General features: G+C 40.8%; 1 protein-coding gene across 1 annotated transcript in view; it reads right to left on the bottom strand.

Moving 5' to 3' along the window:
• Window positions 1-22,233, bottom strand: part of CNTNAP2 (contactin associated protein 2) — a 1,198,489-nt gene that overhangs the window by 786,549 nt on the left and 389,707 nt on the right. The window contains exon 2 of the mRNA XM_038760181.1: window positions 8,459-8,569. Coding sequence (XP_038616109.1) covers window positions 8,459-8,569 — 111 coding nt within the window. The remainder of the gene's footprint in view (window positions 1-8,458; window positions 8,570-22,233) is intronic.

The raw sequence follows: 22,233 nt of genomic DNA, 5'->3' as shown, positions 1-22,233 counted from the left end.
AGTAACTGAATCCATTTGGATGCATTTTTTCCTTATTGGACTGTATGTATTTTACATAAAATCGTACGCAAACCTCTGTTGGAAGATCCATTCAAACATAACTAAATATTGTATAATGTAGTGACACACTGTTTTTAAATAATTCACTTTGCCATTTAGATTCCTTTAATATTTCATGATTATACCTTTAAAAGTGAAAGCACATGCATGTGCCAAAATCGCTAATCTTGTAAACAGGAGCAAAGTAAAAGATTACATTTAGAAATTTGGAAGTGCTATGCTTTTTATTATTATGGCTGCATGTATACTATTGTCCAACTTTTTAATTTAAGTTCTAGTATTTAAGTTTACGCTGGGGAAGAAGCATGGCTCAGTGGAAAGAGCCCGGGCTTTGGAGTCAGAGGTCATGGGTTCATATCCCGGCTCTGCCAATTGCCAGCTGTGTGACTTTGGGCAAGTCACTTAACTTCTCTGTGCTTCAGTTCCTTCATCTGTAAAATGGGGATTAAGACTGTGAGCCCCCCGTGGGACAACCTGATCTCCCTGTAACCTCCCCAGTGCTTGGAACAGTGCTTTGCACATAGTAAGCACTTAATAAATGCCATCATTATTATTATTACTGATGATCATGACTATGATGATGATTTTGACGATGAAAACGATCTCCTAACCAGGTCTACATGAATTCGCTGAATGCAAATGACTGAAGTTCACTGTGCTGTCTGTCCAATCATCTTATTGAGATTTCTTTGGCCCTTGTTGGTCAACTCTAAATCTTAAATAAAAAATAGGTTTGAGTAACTGGAATCCCCCATTGCCCCAGTAAGCTGGGCAACAAGGTGTCTTGTCTCAGCTTTACCTAGAAAATTACCCTGGGGGAGGCTTTCCGAGTCTCAGTTCCCTCACTTGGAAAATGTAAATAGTAATACATTGAAGTAGGTCAAAAGGAGTAATGAAGCTAAAGAAAAACAATAAAAATAAGCTTCTGACCCCAGGGCTCCCAGATCCTATTCTTTGGTTCTTTCCTCTGGAGTCTACTGAATTTGTTTCCAATTACAAAACCAAATATATATATATATACATACATATTGTCCCAGCTCAGTAATTCTGGACTTCAGGCAAAGAAAGCACTGCAGCCTCATTAAATTGTCCATTCACAGGACACAATCATATCTTTTCTTTAGTTTCCTGCATTTCTCCTTCCCCAGCCACCTACCTGGCTGGGAAAGCACATTCATTTTGAGCATTATTTCTACCTCTCAGCTCCAAATCTGAACATCTGCTAAAGAGCCCTGAAAAATCTTCTGCTGAGCAGGTGGGGATTTTCAGCCACAGAGAAGATATTGTTAAGTGAAGGGACTGGATTAACAATTATCTCAAAATGCTTTTTCTAAGTTAGAAACTTAATTTTTCCTTCATTAAAAACAAATCACTTTGTAGCTAATTGATCTGTCTTGCTCCTCTCAACTAATCATGCTGCACTACCTTCTATAATTACTACTTTCGGAGAAGTAACATTCTGCCGCAACACAGCGCAACCTGGCATATTTTTTTTTAAAGAGTTAAACTGTAGGCATTAAAAAAATTCTCATTTAATATGCTCCACATGGAATAGTGTCAAATCACAGCCCTGGTGTTGAGAAAGGAGAATGTGTCGATCTGTGAAGTAGGAATTAATACAAGGCAAAATACAGATTTTTCTTCCCTTAATTATAAAAGTTTACCTGTTTGATTCTGTTCTTTTTTTCCACCCCACTGCTTCATATCTATGCCATGACAGTTTGATGAACAATGTAGTGAATCAAAAATCCACATACTCAGAGGTGTAGAATGAGCTGAGCGCCATTAGTTTTCAAGGTGTAACAGCTTGATTGAAACACCCTCCAAACTCATTAAATGTAAAAAAAAAAAGCAAAGCCGAATTTAGAATGCAAAGCAACATCCCAGTCCTGAAGGGTTGCGAGTTTTGTGGAAGTCATCAAATCATTTTGGGCTTCACTTCACCATTGTTAAAAAGGCCCAGGTAATAACTAAATATTTGACAAGAAACTGTGGCAAACCACTGCCGAGTTGCTTGGAAACCTCTCAATTAGGAAAGGAAAATATTTTGTTAATACCCAGTTTATTAAATGTAAGACCTCATGAAGTGCCATGTAAAAGGGCATTCACTCTGCAAATGCTTTAGGACTAACAGTAGGCAAAGGAAAAACTGAAGATCCCATAACAGTGAGCCCCTTCCTTCCTCTCCCCCTCCCCATCCCGCCCACCCTACCTCCTTCCCCTCCCCACAGCACCTGTATATATGTTTGTACAGTTTTATTACTCTATTTTACTTGTACATATTTACTATTCTATATATTTTGTTAATGATGTGCATCTAGCTTTACTTCTATTTATTCTGATGACTTGACACCTGTCCACATGTTTTGTTTTGTTGTCTGTCTCCCCCTTGTAGACTGTGAGCTGGTTATTGGGTAGGGACTGTCTCTATATGTTGCCAATTTGTACTTCCCAAACGCTTAGTACAGTGCTCTGTACACAGGAAGCACTCAATAAATACGATTGAATGAATGACAATCATGTCGTAGAAATAAACAAGAGAGGGAAGAACAATGAGGCCATGTCACACAGAGTCTTAATCCCTATTTTACGGATGAGGTAAATGAAGCACAGAGAAGCTAAGTGACTTGCTTGAGGTGACACAGCACACAAGTGGCGGAGTGGGGATTATCAGCCAGGTTCTTCTGACCTTCCAGATCTCTGCTTTATCCACTAGGCCACACTCCTTCTCCTACTTCTTGTGGGCAGGGAACCAATCTAAACACTCTATGGTATTGTACTCTCCCAAGCCGTTAGTACAGTGCTCTGCACGTAGAAGAAGCTACTGAGTATAAAGGTTTGTACATAAATGTTATGGGGTCAGGGGATGGGGTGAAAACCAAGAGTTTACGGGATAAGGATTCAAGTCATAGGTGATGCAGAAGGGAGGGAAATAAGGTTGGGAGATGAGAGGCTAGTTAGGAAAAGCTTCCCAGAGGAAATATGATTTTGAAGAAGCAGTGTGGCCTAGTGGAAAAAGCACAGGCCTGGGAGTCGGAAGGGCCTCTGCCACTTGTCTGCTGTGTGACCTTGGACAAGTCACTTCACTTCTCTGGGCCTCAGTTGACTCATCTGTAAAATGGGGATTAAGACTGTGAGCCCCATATGGGAAAGGGACTGTGACCTACTGGGTTAATCCTGTATCTACCCCAGAGCTTAGTACAGTGCCTGACAACGTAGTAAGTGCTTAACCAATACCACAATGATTACTATCATTGTTAGTATCACTAGTAATAGGTTTTGAAGGTAGTGAGAGCTGCAGTCTGCTGGATATGAAGGGGAAGGAGGTTCCAGACAATAGGGAAGGTGTGGGCAGGAGTGCGGTGGTGATGGACATGAGGGAAGAAACAACTTCTATGTGCACGGAAGGGTCCTGCTGTACCTTCAAGAGTTGGATTTGCGAACTGTTTTTCTATCTCAATTACCTTTCAGGGTGGTATTCTGATTTCGAGAGTTTGCTTTGACTTAGCATTAATTTTATTCTGAAGTGCATTAGATCTTTGTCAGTGTGTGTTCCATGAATGACCTTTCATGAAACTTGGCAACTGTCCAGCACTGAGACACCTATTAGAAAATGATGTGATTCACCTATGTGTTAATGCTAAATAAGGTATCTGGAAAAACAGGAGGTATTTTCTCCAGTGCTATCTATCCCAGTCACATTTAGATCACTGGCTACTGTTACATGGCATGGTACAAAGACCTATCAAAATTTTATGCTAATATGTTGCATTACATTGAAAAAAGGTAAAGAAGGCAAAAGCTGATTGTTTGCTTTGAACTTAACATAATCCATGTTCCTTTAATGGACTGTTTTCTTGAAAACATGCTGAGCAGACATACTCTGGACACCAACTTTTTCCCCCTTATTCTAATAAAAGACATAGATAACTGCTATCTCTACACTATATTCTTAGAGCTGACAAAATAACAGACATCATGGATAGTTCCAGTATCTGAAACTCGGCAACTAAGAAATGTTGACTGTTCCACAGTGGAATGGCTGGTTGTGGCAGAGATGAATGTGCCCAGTTTGACCATTTTCCACTGGATTAGAGCAGGACTCTGTACTATGTCCAACTGAACGTTGCTATGTTTGGGGTGAGAAAAGAGACCACAAAGTTAGCATGGTCCAGGCCACAGGGAAACCTTTTGAATTCAACTAGCCTTGAGATCGCCGGATGTCTTTATGATAATCATCTGGTAGATACCGAATGATGATAATTGTCCTCTGGAGACATATACATAAGAAGTTATATTAGCAGAAATGAGCCATTAAGCAGAGTCATTCCAGCACAAGAAACTTTCAATAAGCCCGAGAGAAGCCATATCATTTTCCAATCTACAGTAGGGAAATTCTACATGCAACCGAAGATTGCCCCAGGACCTAATGATATTACTGAATTCAGACAGTTAGGCAACAATCTGGCCACCCCAGACTGGATAAAGTTGAAGAAAACCCAATTTGGAAAGCCAGCAAGTCCTTTGAGAAATGGACAGATAATTTAAAGACAGTGGGGGATTAAGCCAAAGGACAGTCTGTGATTTTTCTTTATTTTGGTTTCTCAATTATCTTAATCTTTGATTAGAGCATTTACGTCACCCCGGTAGTTTGAATTCAGCTCCAAGTTTGGGAGAAATTCCATGACCTAGCTGCTATTGTTAGCACAGTAAATTAACCCTCATGACACAGCCACCAGGAAGGACTGGAGAGAACATGGGCCTAAGAGTCAGAGGACCTGAATGCTAATCCCAGCTCTGCCACAGGACTGCTGCGTGACCTTGGGCAAGTCACTTCACTTCTCTTTGCCTCAGTTACCTCATCTGTAAAATGGAGATTAAGACTGTGAGCCTCATGTGGGGCAGGGACTTTGTCCAACCTAATTACCTTGTAGCTACCCCTGCACTTAGAACGCTGGCTGAAAGGCACAAAGTGTGTAACGAATACCACAAAAAAGAGAAGTTGTATGAATGTGTGTGAGTGTGTGTGTGTGAGCTTTGTTCTTCATTTTAGAAGATGATGTTATCCATGTGCTTGGGTGTGGCTGAAACAATGAATGATGGGCAAACACTCCTTGTTCCAATGTTTGCACTTAGGATAACTCCCTGCCCTGCCAGTGGGTTTGTTTCTGTTTTTGAGCCTTTCTCTTCACCTCCTGAACTTCTCTAAGCTTTTGCTGAAGGAGAAGAGCTCTTTGCGGGTAGGGGCAGAGACTATATTTTGTCTTCTGTTGGGTTTCCAAACTCTTAGTTCAGTGCATTGCACTCAGTACATGCTTAATAAATATCGTTAGTACTATTACAACTACTACTACTATCGCCACCACTGTGCAACAGCTTCTTGTGTATCCTGTTAAAGTCCATTTTCTCTCACTCACAACCTGCATCAGTGATGCTGTGAGCTCTGAACTTAAATGCTGGACGACCGCATGGTTTGAAATCTTGTCCTGCCATTTGAGGCTGAGTACATCTGACTGGGGACTCAGTTATAACTGCTCTAGAACCTAGATGTGTCTTCTGCAGCAGCAGAACAATAATGGTCCATCCATACAGCCTAGTTCTCAGGCTTCAGTAATGTCACAGGATGCTGAAGGAACAATGTGCTGGTTATTCTCTTTCACGCTAATTCCAGTCCTTCTAGATGGGGCATTTGACATCCTTAACCTTCTCTTCTAATCGCATTCCATCTACTTCCCTACTGATCAACTAAGCACTTGGGAACTCGATCCTTCCCCGCCCTTCATAGCATTTCTGTGCAGCTCACTGTGGGCTGGGAACCTATCTTCCACCTTAGTTATATTGTACTCTCCCAAGTGCTTAGTGAAGTACTCTGCACATAGTAAGAGCTCAATAACTACCACTGATTGTTGATTGATACCTCTGAGCTCTGTTTCCCCCCTACCTATAATTTATATTGGTGTTTTTCTCTGCTTCTAGATTATGAACTCCTTAAGGGCTGGGATTCTGCCTATTAATTCCATTGTCCTTTTCCAAGCACTGGGTCCAATGCTCTGCCCAGAGTAAGTGCTCAGTACATACTATTGGCCGTTAATAGATGAAAAGTAGAGTCATTCATTTATTCATTCATTCAATCTTATTTATTGAGGGCTTACTGTGAGCAAAGCACTGTACTAAGCACTTGGAAGAGTACAATATAACAATAAACAGACACATTCTTTGCCCACAATGACCTTATGGTCATTCTTTCCAGGGACCTCTACTGCTTGTCCCTGAATCCAAATACCCTTCTCACCAACGGTCCAACACCGAGGATGATTGCTCCAGGAGGTAACTCACCCAGATGGGGATTTATTTATTTTTTAAAATTCTAGTTACAAGATGCCTCAGTAATAAGGAAAAGAAGATTATTAATGCTGTTGCACAGACTGAATCACTCAGACCTGCATAAGTGCTTATGAATAATGAAGGACTAATTGTAGTGGCTGAAACATGACTAATAACTGCACCCTGCTACACTGCAGTGGAATTTGTATTCTCATTCTGCAGCAGGGTTTTCATTCCCCAGGATGTGCAATACCTTTACGAAGCACCATCTAGTAAGTGGCAGACAGAATTGTGGATCTTTGGTCGTCTTCGTTCAACTGTGCTGCGCTCCTCTGCGCTAACCTCCTCACTGTGCCTCGTTCTCGCCTGTCCCACCATTGACCCCCAGCCCAAGTCCTCCCCCTGGCCTGGAATGCCCTCCCTCCACACATCTGCCAAGCTAGCTCTCTTCCTCCCTTCAAAACCCTACTGAGAGCTCACTTCCTCCAGGAGGCCTTCCCAGACTGAGCCCCCTTTATCCTCTCCCCCTCTCCATCCCCCCGCCCTACCTCCTTCCCCTCCCCACAGCACCTGTGTATATGTTTGTACAGATGTATTACTCTATTTATTTTACTTGTACATATTTACTATTCTATTTATTTTATTTGTTAATATGTTTTGTTTTGTTATCTGTCTCCCCCTTCTAGATTGTGAGCCCTCTGTTGGGACTATCGCTATACGTTGCCAAATTATACTTCCCAAGTGCTTAATACAGTGCTCTGCACACAGTAAGTGCTCAATAAATATGAATGAATGAATGAACTACAAAGAGGAAATAGCGTGGGGATTGCAGGAGTCAATGGGTGATGGAGGAGGGAGGTGGGACGGCTGCTTGAACTGGGATGAAACTACATCTAATTTCTAGATTGAATGAAAACTTAGATGCATAACCATCAGAGTTTAACAGAACATAGACGAGGGTCCAGCAAGAGTCTGATAAATTCACAGTAATACATGATTTACACCGATCCACAAACTTAGCCTGGTAACATCCCTGAGTTCACCCTCTTGGTATTTCTGAAATGATTTAGCACTGCCAAGTGTCCTATTTCATTGGGGCTTGATAAATATCAAGCACATTTCCAAAGGTTGAAAGGCAAACTAATGGCAACATGAACAGTTGTCTCAATTTTGGCAGATTTGTCTCTACCTTAACATTACATTTCACCAGTTTAAGAGCCTCTAGTGCATGAACTGATAACATTTTGGGGCAGAAGAAACAAATGAAATGGAAAGTTTGGGCCTGTGGTGTGCAAAGAACTCTACAATTTATATCCCTTCACCTTACACGTGGTGTCAATACATCATTTTTTTGTGGTATTTGTTAAGTGCTTACTATGTGTCAGGCACTGAACTAAGTGCTAGGGAACATACAGACGAGCAGGTTGAACACAGTACAATCCCACCTAGGGCTGACAGTCTTGATTCCCATTTTAAGGTGAAGTAACTGAGGCACAGAGAAGTTAAGTGGCTAGCCCAAGGTCACACAGCAGACAAATGGCAGAGTCTGGATTAGAACCCAGGTCCATGATCTTCAGTGCCCATGCTCTTCCCACCAGGCCACACCTCTTCTCATTCTTAAAAATCAGTACTATTTATTTTGGTCAAATATATCTCCACATTCTCAGATTCTCCAAAAAAAATAAGGGTTCCAATTAACACTCCCCACAACTCTAGTACTTTTAGATGGCTCTCAAAATTCACCAGTGATCAATCAATCAATTGTATTTGCTGAGTGCTTACTGTGTGCAGAGCACAGTACCGACTGCTTGGGAGAGTACAATATAACAGCATTAGAAGATGTATTCCCTGCCCACTAGGAGCTTACAGTCATAGCATGGTGACCAGTTTGTACTATAAAATGTTTGTGAGATTAAGCATAAAACTGTTACATTGTACTCTCCCAAGTGTTTAGTGCAGTGCTCTGCACATGGTGAGAGCTCAATAAATACGATTGATAAATCCAATTAGATGTGAACATTCACTGGACCCATTCAATTCTGGGCAAACAAGCAAAAGAGAACTATTCACTTACCATCTCGCTTGTTCAGCTTGGCGTAGCCTGGAGAATAGCTACTAGTAATAAATGATGAGCTGCTGAAGGCAACATGAGGCAATGCAGAGACAAGCTGTTCATCACACTTTTCTGAAAGAAAGAAATTCAGCATTATCATTTGAGCATTGGGGGTTAAATGCCAGTTACATTTAGAGTTATAAAACCGCAGTAATAAGAACAGGTGAATGCCAATCTAGTGAAATGTCATCTTTCAAACGTGTACTGCAAAAGTGGAAACGGTAAATAAATTCGCACTCATCCCACACATTTTAGATTTTCATTTTCACTTTTCTTATTTTCCTGAGCAGACTATTCAGGTCTACTGGGAGTCATTAGAACTATGGAAGAAGTTTGCTTGGAAGTTAAATACAATAGCAATGAGAAGCAGCATGGCCTAGTGGACAGAGCACAGGCCTGGGGTCAGAAGGATCTGGGTTCTAATCCCAGCTCTGCCACTTGTCTGCTGGGTAATCTTGGGCAAGTGAGTTTCCTCATAATGTAAAATAGTAAGTACATAGTACATACTCAACAAATATCATCAAAAAAAATGAGAAGATGAAAATGTTTTTTGATAGCTTGAATACACAATTATATCACATAAAGCAATATTTTTCATGATTTATTTGTGTAAGTAAGCTAAATTTTACAGGAAAGGTAATGGCAAGGGCCATTTTAATAAAAACTTTCAGTTTCCCTGTAGCTTAACCTGTAAAGAATGAGGCAGATTCTCTTCAGGATTTAAGTCACATCGTGGCCAAATGGAGCCCAACAAACAGGTCTCTTAGATAGAGAGAAAACTACTAAACGTCAAATGTAGAATTGTCAAATAAGACACCTTTGAGATCAGGCACTAACGTGCACCTCTTTAAGACATAATCTACTATAACAGCATAGCAAAAATGTTGATTTGTATAAAAATTCACCACATGCAATCAGAAGGTTTTAGCCATTCACCTTCCACTGTTGGGGGAGTGAAAGCGGGGTTGGGTTATGAGGGGCTATTGTAGACTGATCAGGGAGAGTTCGTGTTCTGCTAGATGGTAAACTCCATGAGGGCAGGGATTGTGACTTCTAACTCTGTTGTACTCTCCCAAGCCCTTAGTACAGTACTCTGCACACACCTCAGGGACTGAATAAATACTGTTGATTGATTGACTGATGTAGGGAGGTGGGAGAACCATATCTATCCTCAGTTCCCATTGACTTTTCTTCTGCAGTCTCCACTATTTCAGCTTTCTTGGCATTTCACGCATGGCTGTTGTCAAGGATCATAGCTCAGGATTCAGATCAATCATTAATCAATCAGTGAGATTTACTGAGTGCTTACAGTGTGTGGTACACTGAATCAGGAGCTTTGGAGAGCACAATACAATGAAACTGGTAGATATGACCCCTCTTCTGATACACTATGACACCATAAATAAACAAGTCATGGTGATGGAGTGGGAGATGGGAAGCCATTTCATAAGCATCATCATTAACCCCACCAGTAGCATTTATTTAGACCTACTGTATGCAGAGAACTGAAATAGGTGTTTGTTGTCTGAAAGAGTTCAGGCATACTCCATATTGAATAAAAGTATGGTAAGGAAAAAAAAAGAAAAAAAAATATAGGAACTTGCTTTTTTTAAAAAAAATGAGTTTTTCTAAGATGATGAAACTAAGACTGACAGTTTCTTATATACTCTTTGAAGTTGTTTTAATTGTTACTCTACTAAGTTTTATGTATTTTAATTAAATGCACTTTTTAGACTTACACCCTGCAGCAGTTTTACGCATTATAACCTCAAACAAATGAATCAATAATATTTGCAAAGGCATCAGGAACCTAAATATAACATTTTTAAAAGTTTTATTATATTGAATTACACAGCTGATCACGTTTGAGATCTCCTTCCAGGAGGGAAAAAAACCCAAAGACAACTAAGGCTATATCCTCACCAGGCAAGTATTTCCAGTCACATTGAAAAGATTTTTTTCCTACTCCATTTTGCTTACTTGTGCCTTGGCAAAAGAGGCAGAGTGAGAAAGGTATGTCATTACAAAACTTGTGAAGCACCCTCAAATCAATCAATCTGTTGAATTTAGAAGTGTGGTTTGGTTGATAGAGCATAGGCCTGGGAGCCAGAAGGATCTAGGTTCTAATCCTGACTTTGCCACATGTCAGCTGTGTCACCTTGGGCAAGCCAATTTACTTCTCTGGGCCTCAGCTACCTCATCTGCAAAATGGGGATTAAGACTGTGAGCCCAGTGTGGGACAGGAACTGTGTCCCATCCAATTACATTGTATCTACTCCAGAGCATAGTGCAGTGCCTGGCACATAGTAAGCACTTAACAAATGCCACACTTATTATCAGTATTTATTGAATGCATACTGTGTGCAGAGCACTGTACTAAGTGTTTGGGAGCAAACAATGGAGTAAGTAAAGAAGATCCCTGGCCTCAATATCCCTAGTGTAAAAACTTACTCCCAGTACAGATGCAATAGCTGCCCAATCTCTAGGATATAAAAGCCGGAAATGGAACTAGGGGATTCCAGCCAGGCTGAAGAATAGTCCGAGCTCAGAGCGCTCTTGCTAATCCCGGAATTTGGCCAATACACAGGGAGGAGGGTAGCCTGGGTGATCTGGAGTCAGGGCTTCCCCTTTTATACGCCTTGGGTAGGTGCTTTAAAGGGTCACTAATGGTAAGTCTGGGAAGGTTCTGTTTGGGCAGTAGTAAGAGCAGGACGTAGCTAGGATGGTGAACTTCCCTCTTTCATCCCACCTCCTTAAAATCATGGAGAGCAACCCGCATAGTCTTAGTTTCCCTATTCTCTCCCTTTGCTACTGTTGTCAACTGATTCTATTCTCTAAGATCACAATTTTTCAGGTCTAGATACAGTAAGGCCTCAAGAATAACTGCTATTGATTAGGTATTTCTAAGCATTGGCCAAAGAGCTAATATTTATTGGAGTAAACGATAAGAATGTATGGATTAGATCACCAGGTTATTTCATGCACAGAGAGGGGGGCAGTGGGAGCAGAATTCACTGCCTCGCTAATTAATCAAGATTAATCACCATATGGAATACTAGGTGGGAGAGAAGGAAGGAGGAAGCGGAGCCATTATCTATTCTGAAATAGACTCAGCGGTGTAGCAAGGTTTCCTTAGCAAACGAGCGAAACTAAATTCTGGCTATGGCAGGCTGACGTAACTAAGACTAGTTATGACAAATCATCTTCCTTTTTCCATCATATAGCACCACAAACCCATACAAGGCCTACTTAGCATACCATAAGTGGCCATGACCCTCCTGTGAAGGGATAAAACAACGGAGGATCCAATTAGGTTTTACACATTCACAGACCATAGGAACATTTGAAATTGTAATTGCAACAAGCCCGAGTCCTGTTAAATTGCTCAATACTTAGAAACAGTTTGTAATAAGGTTCTGGCTTGGGAAATTAAAGTGGCAAAGTTTCTTTTTATATAAAAGACCTTATTGCTTGGAAGCTACTTCATGGACAGAGGTTCTAAAGAAAGATAAACTAATGATTATTAGAAAAACATTTCAAAATGAAGAGAAACTGCAGTCCTACAGACTGCCACTTGGTTCATTTACAAATTTCCAAAAAAAATTATGTTTTTTCAGTAAGTGTAATCCTCCAGTCATTTGAAAGTATGAAACCACCAATATGGTGTCTGTTGCCACAAAAACATTCAAAAGAGGGCATCGTCATGCAAACCTCTAGGCCTAAACATCAATTCAGGTAATGATATATCATTTATTTATTTAAACTATTATAATTACATATGTCTATATACAATATATTATTAAAATGATGATAGTTAAGATGTACTTGTTTTGTGTTAAGAACCAGAGTAGATACATACCTGGCACATAGTAAGTACTTAACAAATACCATAATTATTATTATAATAGTCAGATTGGACACAGTCCTGTCCTACCTAGAGTTCTAAGTGAGGAAGGGCAAGTATTTTATCCCCATTTTATAGATCAGAAAATGGAAGTCCAGCAGGGCTAAATGACTTGCCGTAGGTCGCACGGCAGGCAAGTGGCAGAACCAGGACTAGAATCCAAGCCTTTCTGAAACCCAGACCCATGTTCTTTTGACTAGTCCATGCTGCCTCTCAGAAGAAAAATGTTCAAAGAATGTACAAGAACCACAGGAACCCCATAGGCAGCATTGGTAGTAAAAGTAAAACTTGATGACAATCACCTTGGAAAAATCCACATCAACTACTTTCTATTTCATGCATCTGATTTAAACTAGGATGACAGCCTGCTATTATTATTTTTACATTTCACAAGTCTTCCAACTAATGTCACTTATTATTCATGCTGCAACTGTAGTGCCATCTGTACAGTACATTAGTGAATGTCTTTTCTATACAGACTATGATAGATTGTCACAATTGTCCATGTGTTGAAGACAACCAGTACATGGGTTACCAGCTGAATTCCAAAGAGAGAGAAAAGAGGGTAAAGGGAACATTTTAAGCTGAAGGAGAAATACAGCCAATTGTAATAAGGCTTCCTCAAGAGAAGTCATTAGGCAGGACCTTTTTTGACCAATATACAAGCCCATTGTTGGGTTAGGAACCATCTCTATATGTTGCTGATTTGTACTTCCCAAGCGCTTAGTACAGTGCTCTGCACACAGTAAGCGCTCAACGAATATGAATGAATGAATACCCACGTGTATAATGCCTCTCTAGTACAAAATTTCAGTAGGAAACAGGAAACTGAACACAGACACCTTCTAATTCCAATCTACCTCTGACAAATATAATGACATTATCTAGGAATCAAACATTCTCACAAATCTATTCCCCTTGATTCTAGCTATTTTGGGGACCAAAATTGTTTTGGCGTACAAAGTTTAACAAAGAAAATAAAAGTTCTTGATTTCCGAGAGTTACACTCCTGGAAGATAAGCTCTTCATATCTGTCCATACCTACTCTAGATCTTTGAATGAGATTTTTCATTTTGATTTCTGATTTAGAAGTACAGAATTTTTTAACCTTTCTCTACCACAGTTAAAGTCACAAGGTCACAAGTTGTGAGTAGGATTTCCAAGGGCAGATTGATCAGGTTTAAAAGGGATGAGGCACAGAAAGGACGTCTGAAAGAGCTAAAGGGAAAGATAAAAGAAAAGACATGGCGAGGTACAGTCCTGGATAAAAAAGGGTAAAAGAAATTGAGGGAGCAATGCAGATGATTCCAACTCTGACGTTTCATTTACTCAAAAATCCCTCATTTTTTCTGGCATCCAGGACTTCTCTACTCAACACATCTAAAACTGAACCTCTCACCATCCCTCTTAAACCCACTCCTCCTTTCACTTTTCCATCTCTGTCAATCCTCCCTTCCGTAGGAGCCCACAAACTTGGTGTCATCCTCAATTCCTCGGTATCTTTCAGCTCTCTCATTCATTCAACTGCTAAATTCTGGCTGTTCTTCCTCCATAATATTTACCAGATCCACTCCGACTTCATTCCTCCCAGATGCTGAAACGCTGATCTTAGCTTTTGTCATATCAACTCTCATCACCGACTACTCCCATTTTGTTTTCTAACGGTACTTTCCTCTCTCCTCCCTTGCCTCCAAGCTTTTCTTTCATGATATTTGATAAGGGCTTAGTATGTGTCAGGCATTCAGTTCTAAACACTGGATTAGGTACGATTAATCAAGTTGGACACAGTCCATGACCTGCATGGGGCTCACATTCTATGTAGGAGGGAGTAGGATTTAGTCCCCATTTTACAGATGAGGAAACTGAGGTGTAGAGAAGTTAAATGACTTGCCCATGGTCGCACAGGAAAAAAAAAGTCACACCTTGGATTCAAACCCAGAGCCTTTGAGTCTCAGGTCTGTGCTCTTTCCATAGGCTCCACCACGTGTCTGATGTGTGACCTTGGGCAAGTTGCTTCACTTTTCTGTGCCTCAGTTACCTCATCTGTAAAATGGGGATTAAGACTGAACCCCATATGGGATATAGACTGTGTCCAACCTGATTAGTTTGTATCTACTTCAGTGCTTAGTACAGTGCCTGGCACATAGTAAGCATTTAACAAAAACCATTAAAAAAAGGCTACATTGCTTCTTTGTGCGCAATGTTTCTCCAGTCTGGGCCACCCAACCCACTCAATTTGAAAAGACCACAGCTCTACCCATCTTAAAATACCACCTCCTCAATGAAGCCTTTCCCAATCAATTGGCAACCCCTTAGGAGCATCAAGCAAACAACAACCTTATATATGTTAAGCCTAGCCTCCATACTTGTGAAAATATGTAGGTGCTTGTATTCATTCAGCTGTTTCATCCTGACACGTTTATACAGTTACCTGTTAAAACCTCCGTCTTTCTGTTCTCACTACTGATACACAAATGGTTTACAAATTTGCAAATTTCCACCTTTCTCTCTCTCACACTCAGTATATATTAATCATTAATTGATTGATGGGTTGAGAGAGGTACAGGGTAAGAGCAGAGAGAAGAGGAGATGCCACCTGCTACTGCCCTTCACAGAGCTCTCCCCAGGCTCTAGTCACCTGTACAATTCACCTTGTTACTCTCCTACTACAGCTCAGCCCTCACACATCTTTTAATGCCAACCTACTCACTGTACCTCAATCTCGTCTATCTGCCACCTACCTCTCAACCAGCCTCTGGCCTGGAATGCCCTCCATCCTTATATCTGAAAGATAATTACACTCTCCTCTTTCAAAGCCTTATTGAAGGCACATTTCCTCCAAGAGGCCTTCCCTGACTAAGCCCTCTTTTCCTTTTCTTCAACTCCCTTCTTCGTCACCTGACTTGCTCCCTTGGTTCATCCCCCAGTCCCACAGATCTTATGTACATTTCTGAAATTTATCTGTTTATATTAATGCCTGTTTCCCCCTCTAGACTGGAAGTCCACTGTGGGCAGGGAATGTGTCTGTTTTATTGTTATACTGCACTTTTCCAAGTGCTTTGTCCCCTCTCAGGATCGCACCTGAAGAGTTTCCAGTACTCTATCAGCCTCAGCTACAGGAGGGAGAGCCAAGAAGAGGCATACCCATTCCATTCCTAGCTTGGCTAGCGAGTGGAAGGCAATCGGCTACAAGTCAAAACTCACCTGTGCCAGGCAGCAGCAGCACAGAAGAGCGAGTCAAGGGTGGAGACTCAATTTTACTGTGTGGAAGGAGGCAACAGTAAACCACTTCTGTATTTTTACCAAGAAAACTCTACGGATCCACTACCAGAAAAACTGCAGGTGGAGATGGGACGTTCTGGGAGAGATGTGCCCATGTAGTCGCAATGGGTTGGAGATGACTCGACAAGAAGCGTTTAGTACAGTACTCTGTCTAGAGTAAGTGCTCAATAAATACCACTGACTGATTGGCTTGTTCCCAGGTCACAACAGACAGCCAATGGCCCCTGCTTGGGCATTATGTAATGTCTCAAAGGGAGGCAGCAGGGCTTACTGCTATGGTTTGATATGAGTAGCAGAGGCAACTGAGGCTGCCAGAGCTTAGAGAGCAGGAGCAGTGCTTCTTGTCATAGCAACCACAGTGGCTCACCTGGTCCTTCCTCTGGCTATGCATTAGATCGTGTTTATTGAGTGCTTACTGTGTGCAGAACACTGTACTAAGCACTTGCCTTGGAGTTTCTGGTGTGAGCAGAGAGTTTCTGGCTGCAGTTTCCAAGGAGAATGAGGAGAGGAAGGAGGAACATGAGACACAGAGATTAGACAGCCTCTCCTCCGTTCCTTATTACTTCATCACCTCGGCTGATACCTTCCCATCAGGGACACTTACTGGTGCCATCAGAAGCCTTTTGGATGATGAGACAGAAGGCTCAAATTTGTGACCATATAATTTAATATAGGACATCTAATCACATTTTTCTAGAGTCAAGGACTCAAATGATTAAAGTACCTTGCCTAACTCTTCTAAGATGATCTCTCAATTCCTCTTTTAAATGAGATACCAACCTCAAAATTTCCAATTAATTATTGACTGCAATTTTCTATCTTCTTAACTGATCACACCAGAACATTTTCTTTGCTATACTACCAAGAGTAGGATGAAAATACTGGCACCAAATAGATGTTTTATATGAAGGAAAATCCATCTATAGAGGTGAACAGAGGTTAGAAAACACAGACTTTAGAATGCCAGATGTTTCCCTGTCATCTCACATCCACTTTTCTAGGTATGTAAGGTATATAAAAGACCTCCCTCACCTACTCTACTCCATCTCCCCCATACTATTAGATAAAAGGTGGATTGACTTTGAATTAACCTAGCATTGGCTAGCTTAATAGAGCATTACACACAAAGGGAAAACTAAGTAAAATTTAATGAAATGTACTAAAATACATATATTTAAAGACATGGAATAGTATGTATTTATAAAGCGTGAATCGGTGCATTAAATACAGTGCAATTGTAAGAATGAATAAATTAAAGGACATGCAGTATCAATGTAAGCCTTACAAGTACAGAGTGGCTCAGTGGAAAGAGCATGGGCTTTGGAGTCAGAGGTCATGGGTTCAAATCCCGGCTCCACCAAATGTCAGCTGTGTGACTCTGGGCAAGTCACTTCACTAGGCCTCAGTTACCTCATCTGTAAAATGGGGATGAAGACTGTGAGCCCCCTGTGGGACAACCTGATCACACTGTAACCTCCCCAGTGCTTAGAACAGTGCTTTGCCCATAGTAAGCGCTTAACAAATGTCAGTATTATTATTATTATTAAGTACCCTTCTATTTCTTTCAGTACCTTTCCCATGTCTTCCCGGTCCACTGCCAAATCTGGCTAGTTTTGCCTGCATAACATTTCCTATATCCATCCCTTTCCAACTAAACTGCTACCACCCCGCTAACAGCTCTGCCCTTGCCTCGCTAGACTGTTGCACTAGCCTCTTCGCTGCTTTTCTAGCTTCCAGCCTCCCCTCACCTCTCCAGTTTATACCATTCGATGGGCTCAGCCCTCATTTCTACTCTCCTCCAAACCCCCATCCCCCACTGGCTTCCTGTGTCTTTTGGCATTAAACAAAAATTCCTCACAATCAGCTTCAAGACTCTCCACTATCTGGCCCCACCTTAGCTAACTGTTCTCACCCATTATTCCCCAATTTATTATCTTTGTTCTTTTCAAGCAGAACTTCTAGCTGTACCTCCCGCTTGAATCTCCAACTCCACCCCCTCAGTCCCACTGTCCCACTCCTTGTTAATCACACATCAGGCAGACCTCAGCTCTCCTCACATTTAAATCCCTCCTTTAAATCCTACTTCTTTCAAAAAACTTCCCATACTAACTACCCAACACCCTGAACCATAGCATCCTTTTGGCCAACTCTAGCACTCATGAAGATATTTTCATCCTCCTTAGCACTCATGTAACTAGGTCAGATTTATTTATTTTTTACCTCTCTAGTTGTTAAAATGTTTATGATTGTCTCTCCTATTACTCCCAAGTGGGCACTACAGATACAGCTGTACTACTGCTACTACTACTACTACTAATGATAGTACTTGTTAAGAGCTACTATGTGCCAAGCACTATTCTGAGTGCTGGGTAGATATGAGGTTATGAGGTTGAACACAGTACCTGTCCCCCTTCATGGGACTCACAATCTAGCTACTACTACTACTAGAGTATAGTTATGTTCTCTAAGTAAAATGATAAAATAAAATTAAAAGAAGAATAGCTAACTGTCATCTCAGGAAAAACAAAATATGGTGCATTTACTCAGAATTTTCAAAACATTCATTTTAATGGATCTGTATTGTCAGAGAAGAAGAGCAGCTGGATAATAAAAAGGCAGTTAAGAAATGGGATTTATATTTTCTTAATTATTGGATAGAAAAGCTCTGGTACATAACAAAAAACATGATCTTAAAAGCTCTGCCTGTCAAGGAATTTTTCAGCAAGAAATTAGGATAAATTGTAGGCTGCTAATCTGTTTAGTGCCACGGACAGTCTAGTTCAAATTTTAAATTCCTTTCTATGCTTACACCATTCAATTTGAACTTCTTTCTTATCCTATTTGACTGTTTTAGTTATCGCCCAGCCAGTGAGAATTAAAGAACAAATTAATGCAACCGTTTGGATCTATAAATTTACTCACTGAACATATTCACCTCAATCATTTCTTTTATCTCCAGAAAGGGGTAAGTAGCATATCCTCCAAAGGGGAAGGAAAAACAATAATAACACTTCTACTTCCCCAGACCAAATTCTTGGCCCACAAAGACATTTCTCCAAAGACACAATTCTTTCACCATGTTTTCCACTTATTGTTTGAGGCCCAAAGCCCTTTTTCCTATCACTAGGCAAAACACAGCACTAATCCGAAGTGGTCTGGAACCACTGAGAGAGAGAAGAAAGTCAATGGAGTGACTAACAATGAATAGGTCACCTGCCTTATGATCAGCAAAAATCAATGAGGTGCAAATATAATGACCCTCAAAATGAATGAGGTGAAACCAGGTCACATTTCCCTTTGGTGATTTTTGCTGCTCATTAGTTTACATAATCCTCTTCTTTGCAGGTTGTTTCATAAGCAGCATGGCATACTGGATAGAGCAGGAGCCTAGAAGTAAGAAGGTCATGGGTTCTAGTCCCGGCTCCACCACTAGCCTTCTGTGCAACCTCGGTCAAGGCAGTTCATTTTTCTGGGCCTCAGTTACCTCATCTGTAAAACAGAGTTTGAGACTGTGAGCCCACGTAGGTCAGGGTCTGTATCCAACCCGATTTGCTTATATCAATCCCAGCGTTTAGTACAGTGCCTTGCACATAGTAAGTGTGTAACAAATATCATAATTATTATTATTACTATTATTATTTGCTCTCTGTAAATGGTACAAACTGGAGCACCTGAGAGACTCTGGGTGGACAATAGTATCATATTCCCCAAAACAATGAGGTAAAAAACACTGATTAACCCTAGTGGAGATACTTCTATGTCACTTTTATCTATCTCAACTTCTAAAAGACTTTTCTCTATTTCTTTAATATAATTTTTATGGCATTTATTAAGTGCTTACTATGTGCAAAGCACTGTTCTAAGCACTGGGGGGGGGGATACAAGGTGATCAGGTTGTCCTACGTGGGACTCCACAGTCTTCATCCCCATTTTCCAGATGAGGGAACTGAGGCACAGAGAAGTTGAGTGACTTGCCTAAAGTCACCCAGCTGACAAGTTTTTTCCTACATACATCCTCTGTTCTCTCAGCTGGGTCCATAAGGAATTATATTAACCCGTTCTTCTTCTCAGTCCTAATAGGAGGATGTGGAGCTTGTTTTTAAGGACACTGGAGAGAAGATGTATCAGGCCGGGTCCCTATGAAAGCCTGCTGAGCTCTTGTAAAACAGCTTTGGAGACAGACAAAACCACCCACTGGCTCCAGGATTCCCTTTCATATCTGTAATGTCGAAAAGCAGCTAGAACAAAGAGTCACCTGAGGGAATTATATGGTAAAAACTCTACCACGTCTTCAACCATCCCAGGTTTGTCACCTATTATGACTTTGATTGTGTTTAAATAATAGAATTAACTGAATGGACAGAATTGGGATCACTGTTTCAGGGACAGTGGCCTATCAGGAAATTGGTTTAATCTGCAAAAATTAAGGGAAAATTGGGAGATCTGAAAAATCCAACTTTGTTGAGAATTAAACAGCTGCAGGAGGTAAAGCCGATGAATCTTTTTAATGAGATGGACTGAAATACTATGTAAATAAAGCATTTGTGGTTTTCTCACCAGAAAAAAAAAACCGTAAGTGTATTTGGCTCCTAGCTGAGCTTCTCCTTTTTGGTAACTCAAGATGCAGTAAGACAATTTCGATCCCAAACTGCATTTGTTAAACCTGCTCCAATTTTTGCATAACTAAGATTTGAGAAATGGACTTTGTCCCCCTTTTATTCCAACAGAAACCCTCTGACCTTTTCATTTAAACCATTGATTTATGAACCTGTCGAGGTCAGATTACAATTCTGAGAACAAGCAAGACACCAAATTGACTCTTGGATTCTTTGAGCAGTACCTTGGCCTGCTGAGACATTCAATATTACTGATTTGAAGTGGGAGATCGCATACCCCAATGAGGCAGGGGGTTTGAATGGGTTGAGTCAAGGGCAGGGAAGGGATGAAGAGGCAGAGGTTTGCAAGAGAAATGTTTGGGTCTAGGAACAAAACTTATTCAATACTGCCTGGAATATTTATGCACATGAGTGTGTAAGACTTGAAGAATCAATATTTACATCCTCCCTCCCTATTCCTTTTTCTCTTCCTCATCTGTTTCAATTTCTCTCCCCATCTCATCTACCAGCTATCCATATTTTTTTCTGCATTTCAACCTAGCCAGATAATTGTATCCTCTATGATTTCTGATTCTGTGATTGGGTTAAGTGGTGCTCACCTGCCTCTCTTTTATCTACTTTTTCTACTAGGTTATATGTCCACAGGGAGTTAGTTCGATAATTTCCTTCCCTTTCCTCTTTTCACCCCTTAATGTTATATGCAGCTTTTCCTCTCTGATTGATACCTCATATAACAGTCTTGATACAATATTACCGAAACAAGTTCACACTGGGGAAACAAATGCAACTGTGACAGTCTTTTTTTTTATATGGAATTTTTTAAGTGCTTACTACATACCAGGCATGCTACTAACCACTGGGGTAGATACAAGTTAATTGGGTAGGACACACTACATGTCCTTCATGGGCCTCACAGTCTTAATCCCCATTTTACAGATGAGGTAACTGAAGCCCAGAGAAATGATGTGACTTGCCTAAGGTCACACAGCAGACAAAGAGCAGAGAGGGTTTAGCAGCCAGATCCTTCTGACTCCCAAGCCTGTCCTTTATCCACTGGGCCATGCTGCTTCCCAGCATCTTTTCTGTAAATATCTTGTAGTTCAGATGTAACCTGGAGATTAAAGCATCTCATACAGATTCCAGTGCACACTGCATACTGCATACTGACAATACAGATAACACATGATTACTCTAAAAGGAGGCTGGTAGGGTTGAGAAGGAGTGTGTCTTCGAAAAGCAGAATGTTCTAGTGGAAAAAGCATCGGACTGGGAGTCGGAAGTCCTGGGTTCTAATTCCAGCTCCACCACCTGTCTGCCCTGTGTCTGTTTCCAACCTGATTATCTTGTAAGTACCTCAGCACTTAGTATGGTGTCTGGCACATAGTAAGCCCTTAACAAATGCTATTTAAAAAAAAAATCACACACACACACACACACACCCTTATGAAGTTAACTACCTAAGTGAAGTAGTTAGTAGTAGCAATATTTGTGGTAGCATTTACTGAGCACCGCACTGGGGGCAATGTATTATACTGAATGCTTAGGAAGTACAGGACAAAAAAGTGGCGCTTTGCTTACCCAAAAAGAGCTTGCTTTCTAATAGGGGAGATGGACATAACATTAGCAACAAAATCCTAGGCTCTGTATAACCTGAATTTCTGTAGCACAACCAGTAAAATACAAAGTTTTCTGCAGCAAGAGAATATTCATCCTAATACACAAGTTGAAAACTGCAAGTCTACTCCAAAGATAACTCAAATGACCAGTGTACAGCAAATTCATATGAAGGCCTCCTGAGCAAAACTGCAGTTATCTAACTTGAGATAATGGTCAGATTTTTCTAAAATAAATGAATGCTTAAATCAAATGTGCATATGGAAGAACAATGTTGGTGGCTGAAGACAAATGCCTTAGGTTTGATTCTCCTATTCAAA

This window comes from Tachyglossus aculeatus, chromosome 18 (genome assembly GCF_015852505.1).
Source record: "Tachyglossus aculeatus isolate mTacAcu1 chromosome 18, mTacAcu1.pri, whole genome shotgun sequence".
Classification (NCBI taxonomy): domain Eukaryota; kingdom Metazoa; phylum Chordata; class Mammalia; order Monotremata; family Tachyglossidae; genus Tachyglossus; species Tachyglossus aculeatus.
This window is presented reverse-complemented; position numbering and strand designations above follow the sequence as displayed.